At 46.2% G+C, this 22,711-nt stretch overlaps 1 protein-coding gene across 1 annotated transcript in view; it reads right to left on the bottom strand.

Annotated features, from left to right (window-relative positions):
• The window catches only part of LOC120791939 (latent-transforming growth factor beta-binding protein 1-like), an 82,511-nt gene that overhangs the window by 33,273 nt on the left and 26,527 nt on the right, over nt 1-22,711 (bottom strand). The window contains exons 5-9 of the mRNA XM_040130817.1: nt 17,617-17,835; nt 7,699-7,962; nt 6,553-6,629; nt 5,602-5,775; nt 3,064-3,166 (exon numbers count right to left, since the gene is read on the bottom strand). Coding sequence (XP_039986751.1) covers nt 3,064-3,166; nt 5,602-5,775; nt 6,553-6,629; nt 7,699-7,962; nt 17,617-17,835 — 837 coding nt within the window. The remainder of the gene's footprint in view (nt 1-3,063; nt 3,167-5,601; nt 5,776-6,552; nt 6,630-7,698; nt 7,963-17,616; nt 17,836-22,711) is intronic.

Below are 22,711 nucleotides of genomic sequence, written 5' to 3'. Positions count from 1 at the left end.
TATGCTGCTTTTATTTTTATTGTTTTTAATGTTATATTTGGGGTATTTTACTCAATTTTATTGATTTTTATTTCTTTAATTTTAAATATCCAATTTTACAGTCTAATTTCTTGTTCTTAATATTGTAATCCCATTGAAAACCATGTCAAGCACTTTGTAATTTATTACTGTTATTATAATCTACCAAATAACCCACTGACCCTGTGGCCTTCCATACAAAGAACGAGAAAGAAATTGTGGACTATATTTTTCGTGCACTAAATCTCAAAGTTACATTTACTTTCACTGAACCAAGACTGAGTTCACGCTCAATTTACATCTCAAAACTATAAACAATACAAAAAGTCAAGCTTATGGAATATTGCAGTGTTTTTACTGCATTTTATGACACGAACAATCAGATTCCTCATCCTTTATTCTGTATTCTTTCAAGAGTCTCAATCTTAATTCTACAAAGTTCTTGAAACAAGATGATTTCTGTTGGCAACAGGTTGAAATAATCCAACTAGACTGGCCGATGTTTTCACTTCATCTGTATACACTGCATACACGTCAGTGCATACTGGTTTCTACTGGTTACTGCAGGAACCGGGGGAAACAGAGCATTTGTTGGGGACTGTTTTCAGCGGCGGATTAATCCACATTTGGTGCTGTACCGAGTATTTGCGGCAGCAGGACGGTGTTTGTGTGTGTGACTTAGTCAAAATAAACCGCGGTGTGTGTGTGTTCAGGATGATAAAGGAACATGTCACCCAGAGCAACAGTGAGACTCACTGATGTGTGTTAATAGTTTTCTGGAGACAGTGGAGCTCTGAGGCTCGGAGGAACCAGATGTATCAGGCTGCAGATAGACGACTTGTTAGTTGGATAAATTCACTGCTGGTTGGATCTGCACAGGAGATTTATTGACTAGAAGAATCAACAAACTTATATTTTATGTTACTCCTTTAGAAATGACACACAACAACTCAGACTTCAGTGGAGGAGTTCTTAGACATTTAAACACAAATAGCAGACATAATCCAGCTGGCAGTACACAGCAGTGTGTGTGTGTGTGTGTGTGTTTCTTTCCTTCCTCACTACTTACTCCTCTCTGTGTGGTTTTTAAAAGGTGTATTACGTCATTCTTTCTGATTTGACAGACTGATGTGAAGTTGGACGCCAGCAAGTGAGCTAACACAACTTCCCATGCGTCTGTACACACACATGCAGATGTCCGATGTGTGTGTGTGTGTGTGTGTGTGTGTGTGTGTGCATTAAAGGCCACAGTCCCAAAGAGCTGCATTCCTTTACTGTTAGTCAGCTCTCTGCACAAACATGGAGGCATCATTACTGACTGTGTGTGTGTGTGTGTGTGTGTGTGTGTACGCATGTGTGTACTTCTATGGGTATACATTGTGAGGAGCAGTTTGAGTTTTATACTATTGCAGTGAGGACATTTTGTCTGGTCCTCACACCTTTGAAGGGCTGCTGGAGGGTTCAGACTTGGTTTTAGGGTTCAGGTTAGAATCAGGTTTGGGTAAGGGGCTGGGGAATGCATTATGTCAATGAGTGTCCTCAGAAAGATAGAAGTGCAAACGTGCATGTGTGTGTGTGTGTGTGTGTGTGTGTGTGTGTGTGTGTGTGTGTGTGTGTGTGTGTGTGTGTGTGTGTGTGTGTGTGTGTGTGTGAGATAATGTCAGATAGTTATATAAGCAGCTTCTGGCAGAATATTTCCAAAATATTTCAGTCTTAAAGTATCAGACTTTTGCAGAGAGAAAGAGAGAGGGAAAAAATATTTGTGTGTGTGTGTGTGTGTGTGTGTGTTGAAGCTTGGCAGTACTCTGTTATTTTTGGTCAAATCCCTCATCATCAATATCACAGAGGTATTTTTGGAAAACAGCATCAGTACTTTGATGCCGTTCAGGAAAACGACTGTAAAACACTTTGAAGGAACTGAACTTTATTCCAGTCTCAGCGGCCGATCTGACGTGTGACCTCTTGGTCACAAGCAGCTACATCTACAACCTTCGAGCCTCTTATGATGAAATGTAATCCAGCAATTTAAGTTTTGGACTGGGAGTCGATAGGATCTGACCACTGTCGTGTTCTCAAGAAATTGAATCTGTTCAGTTTCGATTATTTCACTAAATTTACTGATATTGAAATCATCTATAAATGGCTAACTAACCAAACCCCGCAGGTGTTTAGCTGCTGGTTCCATTCAGGGTTTCTGGCTCAACACAAACGAGATGCGTCCACTGGGGAACCGTAAGGAGCCCTTCAGTAAATCCTCACGCGGACAGTCGGCTTTTTCTGTTCAGGATCAACATGTGGAACTCTTTACCCGCAGAACGTAGCGTGGAAGAGGCATCAGCCCGGTAGTCATGACTGATCTGATGCTTTACTGTGTCACGGTTTGTGTATCTTGCTCCTCTGTGTGTATTTTATAGTTTCGTGTACTTTAAAGGAGCAGTTTGTGAAATGCGGATTAGCTCTGGCCAGAAATGCTGCAGCGTGTGGCATCGGCTGGTTGTGATGCCACACGCTGGGCCCTAAACAAATAGGCATTAAATAAATAAGGAAGAGCTCTGTGGAGCATCATACTCAGCCTTGGTGACAAGTCACAACCCCCACTGAGCCCAACACCTACCGAGAACAAGGCTGCCACTAACAATTGTTTTCATTATCTGCTGCTCTGCCCATTATCTTCCTCACGCACTCATTTGGAATAAAATGCTAGAGAAGAATGAAAAAAGCCAGTTACAACAACGTAACGGCAACAATTGTGTTGTTTTGTTCAAGCGACAGCCAAGAACCCAAAGAGACTCCGTTTATTATCACCCTCGGACAACAGAGTGTTTGCCTCTAACAGGATTATCTCAGACCCAGAGGACCCACCTGTCGACTGAGGAGGGGACCCTGGTTTACCTGATCTGGACCAGGTCATTTTACAAAGATGCCAGTTTATAGAGGCTCTTGTTGATGTATAACACTAAACGGTGTCTTGTGTTATTTTTGTCTACCTCCTTGTTAAAGGTGCTGTTAATAACTGTGTGTGTGTGTGTGTGTGTGTGTGTGTACCTGTATTATCCGGACAGAGGACACAGTCGGTGATTCCCCAGCCCTTCCCGATCCCTCTGCAGCACATTTCCCTGCTCCTCAGTCCAGGCAGAGGAGAGCTGCACTATACACACACACACACACGCCCACACACCCACACACACACACACACACACACACACACACGCCCACACACACACACACACACACACACGTTTCCTGTTACTCATACTGAATATGCAGAGGTGATGGGGTGAACATAAAGAACGCAAAAAATGCTGAGGGGTCACAGGATGGTTAAAGGACAGAAACAGAAGTAAGACTAACAGCCTACAGTAGGGATGTCAATCATTAATCGATGATCGATCATTTAATCGATTAAAAATATGTTTAGTGACACCTCGCAAGACGACGACGCGCGGTGCAACTGTCGGGAGGAGCAGCTCTCCAATTAACCACGCTTCGCCCCCGGGACACCGGACCCACCTGAGCAGGTGTCTCCAGCGGCATTATCGTACTAAGACCAGTGAAACCAGAGACCGCTGTGGGGGGACCTGGTGCGTGTTTATTCGCCAACGTTACGGGTTATTTACTGTTGAAGGCTACGGGCCTTTTGATGAAGGAGAAATGGATCAAACTGTTAGACGTGTCCAACGCGGTCAGTCGGATCCAATGGAGCTTCTCCAGTGAGGCCCTGAGGTTGTCGGCCAATCGTTGAACTGCGACAGGCTGATTTGAAAAGAACCGGTTAAGTAACGTGGTGTTTACTTAATTTGTTCGTTCAACTACTAATTTACTCACAGGTCACGTTAGTGGCTAAAAAACGGCTTTATTACAGAAGAAGACAACTGTGGTCAGTTCAGTTACGGAAATCGCTGACCTGACGATGGCGCTAGAGGAAAAGTCTAAAGATCAGCAGAGGCTTCCCAGTTCGTCCTGAGGGGAACGCGAATGTCTGAACCACAATTCCTCACGGTCCATCCATCTGCCCTGACGTTTGGCCTCTAGAAATCATGTCTTTGAAATGACTCAGTGTTGAACAAGATTTAGGAACACGAGATGAGTTCCAGGGTCCGGTTAACTAACGGCAGCGTGACGGACCGCTGACGGTTCGGGACTTGTCCGTAGGTGTGTGAAGTGTGTTGTTGCAGTCTGAAGAGGCCGACGGTTGGACGTGAGGCCTGTGTCCCAGCAGCTTCTGTATCTGAAACAAGAGCTGCATTTTATCATCAGCATGAAATATGGCCGAGGAGGGATTTTCTATCAGAAGGCAGAGAAGCGCGAACGCGCCGGTTCTCCCTGCAGCCAGAGAGCTAATGTGAACCAGAGAAGCCTTCTTCTCAGTCCTCAGTCTGTAGTTACAACTCATTAAAGGATCATAAACAATGAATCGCTGACGCATTTTCACCGCAAAAGACTGATGCAACACTGCGGTGAAAAACAAAATTATCCCTCAAAGAACAAATGTCATTCTTTTCATGTTAAAACTCATCTAAAGAACATTTGCATATATTTTACAACAGGTTTCTGTGCCAGTACACACCTGTGGACCAGCTGTCAGTTCACTTTGATTCATAAATATTTTAAATGTAAATTCTTGTTTATATTCACTGAGCCAGGAATCAGACAGTCAATTAATTTTATTGGCTCTCCATTTCTGTCAACACGCCATCTCAAAAACCACTGATTATTTACACTTTGTGATGATTATAGGTTTCTTTTCCTCCCTCAGAAGGGTTGGGGGCGGATGAGAAAAGATTCCCAGCCAAAGGCCTGGAAGCCCGGTGTTGACGACGCCTAATGTTTAGCTTGACTCTAGGAAGAGGAAAACCATTGGTTCCCAACCTCCTTGGCTCACCCCGACGGACCTCAGTCACGCGGCTCTAGAGACTGTTTTCGCTGGAACTCCAGTTTGCTACGAGAGGAGTAAATGCACTGGACCTGATTTACATCCAAGATGTTGCTGCTAACGTGAGAGTGCTCGATCTCGGCCTTAAGACTGTGCGGTGTTTGTAGGTTTGTTCTGTGTCGCACTGAGGCCCAGGAGGAACGACATTTCGTTTCACTGTATGCGCCGTCTGTCAAGCATACGTCTGGAAACGAGCATCAGCCTGAACCTGAACCTCTACGGTCCTGCAGGCCGGATTTCCAGAGAACCTGCTATAGATATAAGTTCGGTTTTATGACGACACATCTCAAGAAAATAATGGCCAAGTTTGAAACTGATCCCCAGAGGATGAATCCTAGTCATTCCCGTGACCTCCTGACCTTTCCCGTGGCGCCCCCTTTAGGACTCACAGCAGATTGTCCTGACATTTACAGAAAACATTCCTGACCCCTTTAGATTTTAATGACCTTTGTGACCTCAGGACCAGCTTTACATTTATAGCTCCACTGCTGGTAAGAGTGTAAGAACACTTTCACACAGTGGATGGAATGAAGGCTGCAGCCTCTAGGGGACGCTGTCAGGACAGAGCAGGTGTCGGTAACGGTCACTAGAAAAAAAACAAACAAACGGTAAAAGCAGTTTCAAAGGTGAGTCCTTCCGCTGCCTCTCACCTGTCCGTCTTTGACCTCTCTGAAGCAGTACTTGAACCCGGAGTGCTGGCTGTACGTGCCTTCCCCCCTCAACGTCTGGGCCTGAACCCCCCTACCCCCTGGAGCCGGAGCACCCGCTGAGCCCGAGGAGGAGGGGGAGGAGAGCGTCCGCAGGGTGGGACTGAAACCAGACACCTGGAACAATGTGGGGAGTCAAAGAAAAGAATCTGAATGTCCTGGATCGATAACTTCTCGTCATCAAAACATTATATTCACAATAACTCAATAAATAACTTTAAGTGACTATCAACAAGCCCCAACACTGGGACGACAGGACATTGAGTCAAACTGTCCCTATGAAAAGTACGCCAAGTTATCTACTAGTATTAGCAGCTCCTGTCTGCAGCGTAGCCGTGGACGTACAGACGACTGTCACTGGGACACTGGGACACTGAAGGAAACTTAAAAACAGGAGGATTCTGAATGAAGTTCTGCAGTAATAAGGAGCATCTTTTGTCTATGATTTCTAAGCGGGTTTCTGGATGTTTATTGTGATGGGCCTCAGAGATAATGACATCCCCTGGAAGAGTAGGTCACACTGAATCTAAACATGTGTGTATCATGTCCGTGTGTTCACATCTGACCGAGTTACGCCTCTGAGAGGGAGAGTGACGGTGTCCCTGAATCTCCTGCACGTGTCGTGTGTCGCGGCCACCGCCGCGGGTCCAACGGGTTGGTGAGCGGTCAAACTACAACCTCTACAACCCTCTGAGTTATTCTTTGGGACAACAGAAAGCTGTAGGATGGTCGTGTCATCACAACCGTGATGAAATCTGGAAAAAACCGACCATCACCATCTTAACTGGTGTGATCGCCTGCAAGTCGCGGCCCCGGGAATCTTTCCCAACCACCGGACACAGCGACGAAACAGACGCCCGGTCAGCCAATCAGAGGGACCTCCGACGTTCTCACCTTCAGCACCTGGTGGATCTTCACGCTGGCCTCTGGGGGGTGCTGCACTCTGACCTTCACCATGGACGGACTGTGAGCTGCACACACACACACACACAATATGACAGCAGTCATATGCTAAGTAAGAAGTCACCTAAGAACTGCTGATCCAGGTGAGTGTTCAACTCTCTAACCGCTAGAGTTGACCTCTGACCACATGTCACCTCCCTCCAATCAGTTTTTTTGTACATTAACAAATCAATCAATCAATCAAGTTTGTTAAAATCACAAAAGGTATTGGGATGTGAGTGAGGTGCTGAAAAAACCCTCTAATAAATCTTTCGTGCAGGCAGGGTTTACTAAAGCAGAAACAGGTTTTTACTGCAGCTGACAGACTTATTTTACAGCCCACATAGACCAGAGAGTATAAGAGTGGCTAAAACTAATGACAGAGTCTTTTGGTAAATAATGTCCAAAGCAGAACGACTCAACGACCTGGCGTAATCCCTGACACACATTAAGGGTTCAACGTCTTAGACCGAGTGTAAAGGAATACTGGGTTGTGCGTTTTTAACTTCCTGTTTTGTCTGCTGTGATTTTTTTATTTTTCTACGTCACATTTGGGCGCTCTGTATTTTTGTTCAACTTCCAGATGTGTTGCAACGTCTCCCTGGAGTCGTAGTTCACGTCTCCTCACTTTTTAGAGAGCTGAAAAAAACAGAAAAAAAAGAAAGACGACGACACCCTATGGGATGGCAGGTCATGTTTTAAATAACTGACCAAATATTACTTAACCGTAGACAAGACGATGTGGAGGGAGGACTTCTGTTATTCCGACCCCGTTTACCGACGTAAATCGATCCCATCGATCTAAATGCAGATGTCACTTTACTCACTGGTCCCGTTGCAACACCAGCGTTAGTTTCACAGTCTTAGTGACTGAACCTTCTCTCAGAGCCACTTAGATCTCTTCCTCTCGATACAGAATCAGAATCAACCGATTGGACGTTAACTGCTTGACTGTACCGTGCAGTGCACCTGCGTGGAAGCATCTGCGTTTGTTATGTTCCTCCGCTCATTTCTTCAGGTTATTCCTTTACCTCGCCACCCATCCGTTGGGTCTGTACTAAGAGCCTAGACGTCGTACAAATGGTCGGAGAGACTCACCTCCAGAGCTCGCTGCCCCCTGGTTCTGTCCCAGCGGCAGGAGGAACTCCGACCGGGTCAGCTCCTGATTGGCTGCCGCGGCAGAGAGGATCGCAGGCTTGACGATCTCATTGGTGGAGACTGGCGAGACTGCTGCGGCGGCAGCTGCGGCGGAGCTGGGCGCGACGGGGATCTGGCAGAACTTCCCGGTGAATTGTGGCGGGCAGAGACAGCGGTCCTTCTGCAGACAGATGCCTCCGTTCTTACAGAGCAGAGGGCAGAGGACTGCAGGAGAAAAACAAAACAAACATGTTCAGACATTTATCTTTATCTTTTTCTTGTATTTGGATCCACGGACAAAAGAAATCAAAGGAGACGTAGGACACCGGAGGACACTGGACCCCACTACCGAGGGCCCGAACATATGGAAGCCCTCCAGAAGCCTCAAATCCACTGTTGGACTTCATCAGTTGTTTTCTGGTCTTTAGCATTTAGGGAATTCAACCAGCTGTTATCACGGCTGCCACTTCGATACTCTCGGGGCGTTTCATGCAGTTAAGGAACCTTCCAAAGCAAAAAGGGACTTTTTGACAGCGGCCATCGATTCATCAGGCGACACAAACATCAGCCAAACCGAACGATCGTGCTGCTCTGTAACCGCTGGATGTGGAAATAAACATCTGCTTATTAACAAGTTCAACAAATCAACTTAAAAAGGTGAGGAAATGTTGTTTGTGCTGCAAAAACCAAAAAACCATCTGTTGCTGTTCATAAAGGAGGCATCTTCAGCACTTTCCCCTGAGCGAAGAGTTTCATCGAACATCCAGAGTGAACAAGCTTCAGACGCAAGTTTGTCCCAATGGCCAAGACGTTTTCACGTCAGGGCCGATTCTACTTCTTCTGATGTGCGTGTTTCAACCTGACGATAATACATTTTGACTTTGTCACGTTCAAACCACTCTCAATATGCACACAGTCAAATAATAAAATAGAAATAATAAAGTGTCAGTTTACATGCAGACCAGTTAGTAACAGGCCCCATCACACACACGCAGGTAAGAGGCCAACACTAACACACATCCATCATGTTTACAGCCGCTCTGGAAACAGCTGAAGCGGTTTCACAACACTGGGTCCTGTTGGAGGCCAGGTGACGTGAAACAAAGCTGCGGCCCCGATGGGGTGGAGGTGAAAGTGGACTGGGCGCCAACCGAACCAGTCAGCCACTTCCTACTTCCTGTTTGAGCTCGTTTGACAGGACGTTGGTGTATTGTTACCCGGAGTTCAGCTAATGAGCCGATAACACCCCGAGGTCTCGGCAGCAGGAAGGAAACCTGCAGCTTTAGAAGCAGGCTCTTCTCTGCCTGCCTCTGCCTTCTCTGTCAGCAGCTCGGTTAGAAACGCTGCATACACACATACGCTGGTCATTATTTACTCTGGGATGTCTCATAGAAGAGGGGGGAGCGTGCACGTATGTACACACAGTATTTCAGACTTGGACTTCATGTGTCAGGCCCTAACAGTCCCATTACTTTATGCACAAGATCACAATCTTCGAGAAACTACTGTGATACGGTGAACAAGCCAGGATGAAGCTGTGAGGCCTGAGCTGTTTGTTTGTTTTGGAGCTGTTCTTTCCTCATGGAGCTGTGCCGTGCGTGTGTGTGTGTGTGTCCGTGTGTGTGCGCGCCATCAAACCAGATTGTCACGGGGGTTTAGTGTAGGAAATTCTCCCGAGCGAGCCCACGAGGCGATGGTCGTTTTAACCTCTGTTCTGAAGGTATTATCTGAATCCTCACAGACTCGAACCATCCGGATGAAAATATTTTTCCATCTGCTGCACAGTAAAAAAGATTTTAACCCGTTTCCCAAGCTGTGGCTCCGTGTCCCGTCCAGGTAGCCGTCCAGCTGCGGTCTTTGTTTCTGAAACAGAGGCGCTAATTGGGAAACGCACTGAAAATCTTTATCGCGCGGACACAATATTATTTCATCCAGGTGGTTAAAGAGTCAGAAAAACAGTGACTGTTTTTAAACCACTGAGTTTTTCAAACATCACCGGTTAATAATAATAATAACATTATTTTAGGGAAGCTGATGGTTACCTCTTTGTTTCGAGGCTCAAACGGGGGCTAGTTTATTAATAGAATATGAAAACTTCAAAACTTACTACTTTTTAAGTACAACGGACCAGTTAATCAACATGATTTCAAGAGCCAGGGGGCTGCACCCACAATACGACCCGAGCTTTCGATTCCGCTGACTCTGGTCATGTGCTGATAAAACATTTGGTAATTGACAGGATCGTCGGGAGGAAGAAATCATTACCGTGTCGTAATTTCTTTTTCACGTGTTTTTTATTCCTCTCTTTAATTTATTCATCAGAGATCACATGTCCCATTCGACCGTACAGCCCCGCGGCGTGGACGTGGGCCCGAGCGCTCACATTCACACCGTGGGGCGATTCAGAGTCGCCGGTTAACCCGCGTGTCTCTGGACTGTGGGAGGAAACCAGACGTCAGATATCAGCCAGGGTTGAAACTGTGTCAGAGAAGGTGCCGATTCCGCCTTATGACCATTTCGGAGGCTGCAGTTTGTGCTGCTGTTGAACTGTAATGCGTTACAGGTGTTTCCGTCCAGCCCATTTAGATCAGCGAGGGTTGGCCGAGTAACGGAAACTCCTCTCTGTGTAACACACCACGTCCTCTACTGGTCACACAGGTTAGTCAGCCCCTGTCAAACAGTTTCAGTCTTAACTGAGCATTAGAACCTTCATGGAGGAGGACGTACTGCAGGACTGATGAATCAGTTTAAGCTAGGTGTACCTAATAATCTGACACCTGAGGGTTATTTCACAGTAAATGAGTTCTTTTGCTTCTAGTGGCCAAAAAATCAAAATGATCAGAACAAAAGAACGCAGCTCTAAATTCACCTGCATCTCTCAAATCTCCTCATCACTCCTCATCTGAGTCGACTGGGCAGCGGATTAGCGAACCTCCTCCACCACCTCCTTGTTCCCCTCCACACGTGAGCAGCACTTCTTCTGCTGCTGCCGCCGCTGCCTCGTCCTCAGCTTTGGCCACGTTTTCTTTTGAGTTGAGACGTTAACTATTTGCTGATGTCACTGATGACATCAAAGGTCGGGCTCCGGCTCCGGCTCCGCTCTAGTCTACTACTACTACTATAAATGGAGGAATCTCTGCCCGCCTGCCTTTCGACGTTCTTGTTTTTTTTTTCCAGATGAGCGGCCTGGGCTGCTATAGCCGTCCTGGCTCCCGGCTTCCTTTGGTTTTTTTAAGCTATCGTCCACCATAACTGTTTGCAGATAGTGTTGCACCGTCATGTGACTCTGGCCGAACGATTGATCACGTCGTACGTTCAGGTCGCACTAATTACTCTCGCGGTTCCCAGACTCTTTGATTTGCGACCTGAGCTGTGAGCAAAGATTCGTTTTAGTTTGAAGGATTTCTCTAATTTAAATGGAGGCCTGAAGAGCTGAGAGTCTCCAGTATTTCACAATGAAAGGTCAGAAAAAGAAACTGTGCGTGTCGGAAAGATATATACTTTCTTCTTTATCCCTACATCTAATACTGTCACATAGAATCTGATATCAGCCACAGGGGACATTTTACTGCAGAACCAGGACTTTTACTGCTGACGCTTTAACTACATGAAGCTGATAACACCTTTACCGAGGCACAGTTCTGAATGCAGGACAGAGTATTTTGTTTTACCGGTACCGTCTCCTAAGGATCTGCGAACCCATCCCACCACTGATTCTGTTTGTGTGTGAATCCATTTGGATATTGCAAAAGTGTTTGCATGTGTCCAAGATGTTTTTGTGTTCACGTCCACACCCTTTCAAGTGTGTGTGTTTGTGAGAGCTCTGTATTTGAAAATGTTTGTTTATTCTACAAGTATTTCTGGTGAACCATGTTACACACACACACACACACACACACACACACACACACACACACACACACACACACACACACACACACACACACACACACACACACACACAGATGTTGCACATATGTGTGTTTTGGTGTAAACACAGTGACCTAATCATTGTCCTGGACATCGCCCTGCAGATGGGCTGCATCAGTTTGGAGGAAGTTTTTGGAGGTAACTGGGGCGAAAGAGAAAAAACAGAGATGGAAAAAGGAGTACGCAGGCATAAACAAAGAGATTAAAAAGATGAAATGATATAAACACAGATGACATGATAGAGAACAAACAGAAAGGAAGACATCAAACTCTCAGGAACGAGTTGATAAAAAGGGCAATGATTCATTCCTATCTGACAGCATTGTGAAGGAGGGCTGGTAAAAGAAATAATGACTCCCAACTCAACGCCTGACAATCCAACAGCTTATGATTAAGATGATCAAACAGTTGCTTATTTCCACATCCAGTAGTTACAGAGCAACATGATAATATATCTAGATCTGGTGTTTGTGTCACACTGATGAATATAAGTCCAGTACTCCCTCTCTTGTAGCTCTGGTTTTGGTCTCCTCCAGCTCCTGAGGGAAACATCTGGCTCTTCAGCTGCTAAACGCTCCGCCGTGTTCACCAGCTGTTCTCTGACCGTGTCTGTCTGCTGTTTGCTGCTGAGCAGGTAGTGGACGGCACTGTACTTGTGCAATTTTCACTTGTATTTCTGTACTTGTATGAGTGGAGTATTTGCATTTTATGAAGCTTAATTCTTCTACTCCAAGACCCTTTTTCCAATGATAAAGACGAGACAAAAATAAGGTTATTAAACATTAACTGACTAAATCTCTGTACAGTCATTTTATTAATAAAATATTATTAATGAAATTTAGCTGAAAATCAGTGGGATGAAATGTTTGACGAAGTTTGACTCATTACTGCTCTCAACGAAAATTGGCCTAAAATTTTCACATTTTTTTAATCATGTGATCTTCTGATGACTAAAAACTTACAAAGTATGAGGAACATGGATATAAGACTAAATATAAAAATAGCTGAAAAAATTCAGATTATTTCAGAGGGAACATTTCACTCCATTATATTTATTTAACAGCTATAGTTATGTTACAAATTGAGATTTTTACATACAACAAAGTGTTTATAAAACCTGCTTTGTTAAAGATGAAACAGTATATACTAGTAGAGCTAACACCATGAGTAGAGTTATAGAAAGTGAATTTCGATCATCCTGTGAGTCATTTTTCATGTTGCAACATTTCTTGGCTCCAGCTTCTCTAAAGTTATGATTCTGCAAAACAAACACAGTGAAGTTTTCACTTTGGGCTCTGGGTAATTGTGACCGGCCCCAAATGAACTGGGTTCTTCCCTGGCCCGTGCTCCACCCGTCCACCAAGTTCAGTGCAAAAAAATCGGCTCGCTAGTTTCTGTGTAATCCAGCTGACGAACCCACCGACAAACAGACACGGGTGAAAACATAAACTCCTTGGTGGAGGCAATAACCATTAGTCGCAGTCTTCTATAAAAGTTGTTTAAAAAATGAGCCCCACCTCCACCAACTACAACAGGAAATGCTGCTTATATACGAATGCATGAGTAGTAATAACTACTCATGCATTCGTATGATAATTATCCTGCTAATAAATGTAGAAATCTCTGTCTTTCTGTCTGTCCTTCAATTTTTCTGCAACTGCTCATCGACTTGAATCCTCGTGTGTGTGTGTGTGTGTGTTGCTGAGGACCGAAGCAAGAGCAGTGTCGATGAGCGGGCCTCGTCTGAGATTTACCAACGGCTTCAACTAATACTTATTTTTAATTTGTCAATTAATCTCCCAATTATTTTCTCAATGAATCGATTCATGTCAGAAAACAAATTCCCATTTCCTGAATCCCTGATCACTTATTTATTCCAACCAACAGTCTAAAATTCAAGGAGAACTAGTTTAAAGTCACAGAAGACCAAGAAAAGCAACAAGTCCTTAGAGTTACGAAGCTGGAACCACAGAACAATTGGACTTTCGCTTGGAAAATAACTTTAACCATTAATCGATTGGGAAAATAATTGCAGACGCATTTTACTAATCGATTAATCAACTAATAATTTCAGCCCTCGACTGAAGCAGACGGGCACAGTGTCACAAAACCAACGTTAGGGACTAAAAGAGGCTAAAAGTCTCAGTAGAGCTGCCGAGCTGGTGAAAATGACTCTACAACAGTTCAACTTCAATGAAGTTACAACAGTTCATCAGGAGGGTCTGAACCGCGTTTCATCACATCCATCCAACAGGTGTTGAGACGCTTCTCTGGACAAAACCAGGGATTTGTTTTTGGTCTCATGTGTTCAAGTCTCAGTCGTCGCACACTGATGCAATGTTCATGTGTCCGCGTACTTTTGGCCACAGTGAACAGTAAATACTAAATTTTCCTTTTTAACGTTTAGTGTTGGAAAAGTAAAAGCAGTGAGGTGGAGAGAATGAAAAATGATAGAAAGGAAAGGGGGATGTGGAGGTCACGATGGAAAGAGTGAGCGACAACGAGGAAAAGAACAGGGGAAACAAGAAAAACAACAAGAAAAAAGATGGTGAGAGGAAGAGGTTCAGATGTCCTGTGAATCTGTGGTCGTCACTGAGTGATTTCATGGCGGAATCAGAACAGAAACTGGTGGAAATTCCAGTCAGACGTAGGACAGGCCGTGTCCACGTCGGCCCGTCCGTCCCCCCGCTGTCTCTCGGTTCAGGCAGCGGTGGTGACGTCCAGGCATTTCACAGCCTCGCGGCGTTTCTGCGCACTGATACGCTCAAGTCTTAGGTTTCACGCAGACGCAGCAGGTAAAGGCGCGACAGGTTGTAACGTTTGTTCTTCTAAAGTTGATTCAGAGAAAGAAAAACAAAGTGATGGAGGACCAGCTGTTTGGACAGGAGATGGACCTTTTGACCCCATGATGTCATCACCTCCTCCCTCCTCCTCTGCAGTATGTGTGTGTGTGTGTGTGTGTGTGTGTGTGTGTGTGTGTGTGTGTGAGTGAGAGAGAGAGAGACATGATAAATGTGAATGATAAATGAAAGCCATATGTCACTGGTGTTTCTCCTCCCTCCTGTTCCTCTCTGTCTCTCTCTCTGCTCAACTTTCCATACAAATTATCACCCGAACGTCCAGAAAATCCGCATTAAATTTGGTTCCCATCCCCGGCTGAAGTGTCCGTATCAGGATTCGGGCCCGTTAAACCATTAAAGATGAAGCGAGCACAAAGCGATGACGTCATCTTTTGAAGCTCCGCTTTTTATTGGGGTTTTTTTTAATTATTGACAAGCTTTTATCAGCGTGGCTACACGGTTGAGCCAGACAGGCCATGCGTTTTCATTTTCAGCGCAGTGCCCGTCAAGATGGAGCTCGAAAGAAAACGGGGTTACCGCGGTAACAGCATGGTTTATATAGATTAGTTTGCGTCTGAAAACACCCGCTAAGTTTGAAGTCGATCGGATGAGCGGTTGTCAGGAAAAAAAAAAAAAAAAAGAAAAATCAGGGAAAAAAAACGAAGGAAATCGAAGGAAAGACGGAAAGAGACATTTCTCCGTTTATTAGTAGGATAAGTTGGACGGCACCGACAGTTTTTATGCAAAAAAAAGAAGATATTATTGTGTTATTTAAAATTCAATGCGAGTTTTTTTGTCTGTGCGTCTGCAGGTTTTCAACACAGGGCAAATATCTGAATAACTGAAGAGTGGAGCATTTCACTGCTCCGGGATTATAAGAACCATGTTGAAGAGATATTTTTTCCCCCACTGTTGATGCTCATGAAATAAAGCGAATATTAATGGATTTTGTTGCTCTTATTATTTTATCTTACTTCTAATCACGGGATAATGATGCTCTCAGTTCCCATGATGCTTGGGGGACGTAAACAGAAAGTATATGGTAACATTGCCCTGGATTCAGTGAGTTACACCTTGGTGCTACAACTTGAGCTTATATTTGTTTTTCCATTCAGTCAAATTGGCCCCGTTAAGAGCAGCTGAACCAGCTGAGATCGGCTCCTGTTCTCAGCGTAGCCGTGGACGTACAGACGACTGTCACTGGGTCACTGTGATGCTGAAGGAAACTTAAAAACAAGAGGATTCTGAATGAAGTTCTGCAGTAATAAGCAGTTTCCTTTTGCCATGATTTTTCTAAGTGGATTCATTGTCATAATTACAGTTTTTTTTGGGATCAGACATAATGATATCCCTGGAAAGTGTGAGTCACCCTGAATCTAAAAAATGTGTGTTTCATGCCTGTGCCTTCAGACCTGACTGAGTTTTGACTCTGAGAGGAAGGAGTACGGTTTTTCGGTGCAAATCGGTGGCAAGAGGTTCGGGGCAACGTGAAGGTGATAAAACACGGGCCGATACGGTTCTTCCAGGGGAGTCCGAATGGATCAAATTATGGTAATAAAAAGAGTAAATTTGCTGGAAAAATGTATTCATCCCTTTTACGGCTTCTCTTTTTCCATTGATTGAGTATGGGGAAAAATGGTTCTCGGGCCAGTGTGCCCGGCCTTGGTCATCCTTGTTTTTGTAGCCAAACTTGTGATGTTATCATCGTGTGGTGATGCAGCCGAGAGCAGGGAATCTCTCGGAATCTGCCAAACGGCAACCCATCCAAGTGCAAACAAACAAATAGAAATCTACCTTCCAGATGTTGGAAGTTACGCGACTTGGATTTGACTTTGGTGGTGGACCCCCTGTTGTTAACGCATCGCCACAGGATGAAGCTACTCGGACGGAAAAAAAGCAGAGTTGACCAGATGTTGGATGGGGTGGATCTTCCACCCCATTCGGGCTGATTAGCATAAAAGTAACTGAAACCAGAGGCTCCCTGACAGGAAGCAGGTCAATGTAAAGACAGTGTGAAGGATGATTTGGAATAAAGGCCGTTTCAGTCGGGGTTCTCTCTTTTCTGTAAAGTCTGAGTGCAGTTCAGACCTCGACGGTTCAGACCTGCCGCCAGCAGGAATGATTTAACACACGCTGACCTGGAATCGGTTCAGACTACACAACTATTCGCTGGCTCCGTTTCAGACTCTGAACTCTGCCAACCATCAAAGAGCTGCAGGTCACATGACGCAGCTGGAGCAGCTTCACACGTTACACATGTAAGCTCATACGTCGAGAGCAGATATTTTCCCGCAGCGGTTGAGCTCTCGCTCTGGGCTCCGTCCCCGTTGCCTCTGATCCCCAAAGTCTCTCTGCCCGCGTGCAGGTGGGGAGGCTCGGCCGAACTCGCCATTTGTTTGCGTTTGTTGGGAGGTGGGTGTTAGGCCGGATTACGAGGTCTGTGTGAAGGAGTCAGGCCAGACCTGCGGGGCCCACACGTCTAGGTGGAACATTCATGCAGATTAGTTTGACCTCTTCCAGCAGATCCTCTGGTCACACCCCCGCCATGGTAATGAACTGATTTTCTTTGAAACCCTGGTAAGTCCGGGCCCTGAGGCTTGCGGTTGTGACCTGTTGTGGTCTTCCTGTGTCTGAAGTTACCTGCTGCCCTGTGCTGTATTACTCATGTCTGTTTTCTGATTTTCTACAGTCTGTTGTGTGTGTGTGTGTGTGTGTGTGTGTGTATTCAAATCAGGTTAAGGGTAACTGGCATGAAGCGTCTGTAGACAACAACATCTGTTCCCTGAACAGGGATTTACTATGACACAACTGCGGGTTTGTGTCAGACTCATAGCTTTGATTTTCCAGACTTGTTTTTTTCTCCTACTATTTTGTCCCTTATGCACCACAACAGCAAGACCACGGTGAAAACCTGCCTGGAAATCAACCTGCTTCTGATTCTGATCATCCATGTCCCAACAAATTATGTGCGCGACCCACAGATCACTGATTTTTCTGGCTACGGGACCGGGATCCGCTGAGTCCGGACGCCTACACGAAAACACCAGAGCAACCCGGGAGGACACGGTGGACGTCGAGAGTAAAGTCAAAAGTAACAAGTTGAACTTACAGACTCTGAAACCGGGTCCGTGGGAGCTGTCTCTCCTTCCTCCTCCTCCCTCGCTGCTGCTGCTGCTGTACAGCGTGGTCACGTTGCCTCTCTCGCAGTAGTTGACGCATCGTTCCTGGCTGCAGCGCACCTTGCAGATGGTCGGCGTGAACATCACCTGGATCCTCTCCACCCCTCCTCCTCCTCTTCCTCTTCCTCCCGTGGCTGTCTGTCCATCAGCTGGCAGAGGAGAGATGAAGAAGAAGATGACAGACAGAAAACAGCAGAGTCGAGGCTGCAGCATGTCGAGTGTTGCAGTCAGAGTTTTCAAGTGTGTTGCATCGTCCGAACTCCCAAACGTCTCCCCTCTAGCTCCACTTTAACTCTACCTCGCTCGTCCCACCTTCCTCCCTCTCTCTCTCTCTCTCACTCTGTGGTCGAGTGAAAACGAGTGTCGCAGGAAAAAAGGAGGGAAGGAAGGAAGAAGAAAACCACCAGACGCTTCCCCCTCTCTCTGCCTTCCTCTAAACACTCCTGAGTGTGAGCGAGTGAGCAACAGGGACTGAGGGAGAGTGAGGGAGAGAGAGAGAGAGAGAGTTAGAGGAGAAGAGAGAGAGAGAGGTAGAGAGAGAGAGAGAGAGAGGTAGAGAGAGAGAGAGAGGTAGAGAGATAATTGAAAGCAGTGTGCGGGACTGGGCTCGGCTCCAAACTAAATGTTTAGCAGGGATCTGGTCCATCAGTCCACACAGAGAGAGAGCGAGAGAGAGCGAGAGAGAAAGAGTGTTAGTATGTGAATCTTTCTCTCTCTCTTTTTCACTCCTTCACCCCTCTCTCTCTCTCTTCACTCCCCACTTTCTTCTCTTCCTTTTTTTTATTGCCCTTTTTCTGGTATGAGCAGAGAGAATCTCTCTCTCTCTCCGCTCACAGTTTCATAACAGACTCCGGGACTTTAGAGGATGTCAGGCTGATGATGCAACCCCGGTTTGGGTTTCAGGGGGTCGAATTCAGAAAATATGTTAAAGCTAAAAGTAGCTCCTGACTGCAGGGGAAAGCTGAGCAGACGCTAGGGGTTTTTCTTCTTCTTCTAATAATCGCGTACGTCGCGTCGACGCGCACACCGCGTCTTCCCGCACGGCCAGAACCTGAAACTTTTACGTCCCGACTGCACCAGTCAATCGACCGGCCACAATGTGGAGCCGAACAGAGACAGAACCCCTAAAACTCTGGGGCTGTTCCGAAGTGAAGGCTGCACCTTGTACCTACAGTTATATAACAGCAGTTGAACTAAAACAAGTAAAATGCTGCTGCAGTAATATTAAGACCAGTTGACTGCAGTTTATGACAGACGTGCGGTTGAGAGTCGAACCGTGGAGCTGCTCAAAGTGCAGACAGACGAGTGAAGTTTCTGCCCGGCCAAAAATCCAACCGATCGTCCAACAGCCACATCAGCGATCGTCCAGGTGATTAATCAGGTGTGACGCGCCCCCCCCCAAATGTCAAATGGCAGCCGTTCTGGCAGAAATCTGGGCCCGGTTCTAAAATCAGTCGGGGGCGATCAGTTCGGGTTAAAAAAAATTTCGAGCTTAATTTGCACATTTTCCACACAGCTTCAGAAGAAAGTCTCACAGCAGACGGACCTGCTGACTCTGAAGCAAAACCTCGGCATTTTGGGAAATGTGGTCGATAAGAGAGCCTGTTTACCGACCAACCCTCCAAGTGCAACAACAAGATACTTGGTCGGTGCTCGTTGGCCCCCCAGGACGACACAGGAGCGTTTTCTGTCAACGGGACGACGTCGCCAGAACTTGTTTATGATGTGACGATGCTAGAGGGAAAGTTTCTGTTTGTGAGCTGATCTGTGATCTGTCACCAACCTTGACCAAGTAGTTTCTCTTAATTCAAACTGTAGCTGCAGCAGTTAATCAACTATATTGAAAGACTATCGATTTTTAGCTCACAATCCAATGTTTGGCAAAAAAAAAAAAAAGCCAAACATTCGATTTCCCATTTCTCCAATGCATCAATTTGTTTGGTTGGAATAATCAATAAAGAAAATGACGGCTCTCTGATTCTACGTCGTTTTTGTTGAGAAGAACTTGACTGGTCGGCACTGAGCCCTGACCTCAACCCCGTCCAACCATCCTCCCAGACGAACTGTTACAGCGACAAGATATTGAGGATAAAAGCAAACACGCTTGAAGCAGGGAGAGATGCACTTTTCCAGGCAAATAGCGGAGGAGCATTCTCAGACAGGCTCCGCCGTTGAAAGGGCCGTCTTTTGTCTGCGACTTCTAAGTGGGTGTATTGATGTTTCCTCGTGATGAACGTCAGATAATCAGTGTTATCTTTGGGAAACGTACGTTTCATGTCTGTGTGTAGAGAAGGAGTAGGACTTTTGACTAAACCCAGATTGCGTTTCGCCCCCCCCCCTCCACTCTCCGGCCTCCCCGCTTGACAGTGTGTTTTGATCCAGATGAACAGAGCAGCCTTTGAGGGGGTTGTGTCATATCTCGTAAAACAGCCATAAATTCAGTTCAACCGCAGTCTTTCAGTTTTTCACAAGCATGCCGAGGACGTATCCTGCAGAATGAAAGATGCCGGGCTCCGTGACTCGCATGGAATGACCACACATGAGAGACACAAACTGAGGCCGAACGGCAGCAATTCTAATCCACCAATGCGACCGAACCGGTTCTTGTTTTTCTGTGGGACCCCGGACCCTCCTCGGGGGCCCCGGTGGGGCAGAGGGCCGAGGTGCTTTGGTGGAATAGAGGCTGGTTGTTTCTGCTGCTGTTTGTCTATGAGCTCATGTCCTGACACACACACACACCCACACAGTGAGCCAGCTAAGCACAACACACACACACACACACACACACACACACACACACGAACGGTGGAACAAACTAGAAACGCTGTGAGCGACGTCACACACTCCACCTGAAACTAACCCAAAGATTAGGGACCAACAGAGGACACACGCTGTCCAACAGAGATACAGGGTCTGTCCCACTTTGTCCCGATGCAACAGAGCCGCAGAAGTGTGACGACACTCACAGTTGACTCATGGTTGGATCGGCATGAAACTCTCCCGGTTGAATCATCTGGCTCGCTGTTAAAAAAGGAGTCAACGGTAAAAAGGAGCCCGTGGACATGAAAACCGAAGGAGAGAAGTCAACTACGACTCCCAAGGTGCATTTCAGCAACAGGCATCCGATCAGCGAGCTTCAAACTGTGCGACGTGCTCCGCTACTGGCGAGTTGGCGCTAAAGATCCCACCGCTGAGAGAAGTGATTTTACAATCTGCAGCCTAAATCAGTTTACTCTGGGCTTCTGGGCCAGTTGTGGAGGAATTCACCAACTGCGATGCTGTGGTCTGTTCACAGCGTAAATGACAGAGGTTTCAAATCCTCTACTGCTGTCACTCGCACCTCTGACCGGGCTCTTCGCTATAGCAACGGCAGCTAAGGCTCATGGGTATTGTAGCACTTGGAGAAATCAGGTTCTTTCTGTCGAATCGTCAGTAATTCAGAATGTTGGTCAGAACGTTATTCCACTATCCAGGAGAGTCCTGAGTTTCTATGGTCAGTTACACTGAGGAGATCGTTTAAAGATCAATTTGAAATGGCGGGAAAAAAACACAGCAGCTCCTCTCACCTCACAACCTTGTTATAGAAAATAAAAAAAATGTTTTAAAGGACAAAATCAGATCGTCCAAGTCAAGCGTGGAGCCCGTCCCAGCGAGGTTCAGTGGCTGACATCTACCTATGACTGTATCTCGCTCCGTGTCGGTCTCCAGACAGGTAATCACGTACGGTTACCTGGCCGGGTCCTGCGGCTCCACCCCCGTCTCTGTGGAGGGAGCGTGGACGCTGACCCGGGAGGAGCGGGCGGTTTCCGAATCAACGAGGCGAAAAACCATAGAGAGGGCGCTAACGAGTTCGGAGGAAAAAAAAGAGACATAAATATCGAAATCCTGAAAAATGGAAGCATCGATAAGCTTCAAATAGTTTCGCACTTAGCAGCAGTAGCAGTGCAAAGAACGGGAGAGCCGGGGTGGATTTAGGACCACAGCTCCCAGTGAGTCCAGTGGAAACGCCGGTCGAGCTTTTACAGCCGAAGTGACCGAGAGCGCACAAAAAGCAGTAGAGTATTCTAGGTTGATATAGCAGGATAATGTTATTCAGCGCCCTTTTCTGCTCTGCTTCAATCAGAAATTCAAGAAAGCGCTCAGACTATTTTGTCTCTGCACGCTGCCGTATTTATATCCTGCTGTAGACCTGCAGGAAGTACCAGTTGTTTTACTTAATAATGTACAGTTGATGCTGTTGATGCTACCGCGCTGACCTGCGAAGGCAGGAGGGCGACAGAAACTGGCCCGAAGCTGTGAAAGAGAAAGGTCGCAATGTTTTCATTTGATGTCTTTTTGACCCACAAGGGACCTAAAAGCCGCAGACACTGAACCCTGCTTTCGGACGATCTTCGCGTTCTGCTCAGACGAACCGTAGTGTCCACCGATAACGTTGTATATAATAATACATTTCAAAGTAATATACAAGTTATCTAAGTTATACAGTAGAAGAGATGCCAGACACTCAGATAAAAAGCTTGTAGAGTGCAACGAGCGGAGACATCCGTCGGTCAAGCAAACACGTCTCCAGAGGACGTGTCTCGGTCAGCCCTGGCCGTTTGCAACCGGCTCACGCTGCAACAGGTCCGACCAGACCCTGCACGCTTTTTACCCAAATTAGGACTTTTTCTGACTCCGGCGACAAAAATACAAAGATTTCTGCGAGAGGTGAACCCGAACTGGCGCACGTCATAACGTCACCGTTCACCACTTCGGGCTGATCCAGTAATCCCTCCTTATTAAACTGCATCCAATCCTCCGTGTTTCGCACTGAAGTGAACTGCTCTGCAGTCAGTTTACTGCATAGCTGGACAATAACAGGAACTCTTTACTGGTCTAATCACAGTGATCAGGGCTGAACTATGAGGATGTATTAACAGTCACCTTATCTGAAGCACGCACGCACGGACACACACACACACACACACACACACACACACACACACACACACCAGGCATTCCAGCTCCATTAAATCACCGTCAGCT

Source organism: Xiphias gladius, chromosome 7, assembly GCF_016859285.1.
Source record: "Xiphias gladius isolate SHS-SW01 ecotype Sanya breed wild chromosome 7, ASM1685928v1, whole genome shotgun sequence".
NCBI classification, from domain to species: Eukaryota; Metazoa; Chordata; class Actinopteri; order Istiophoriformes; family Xiphiidae; genus Xiphias; species Xiphias gladius.
The sequence above is the reverse complement of the archived record's forward strand: the minus strand, read 5'-3'. Positions and strand labels throughout refer to the sequence as shown.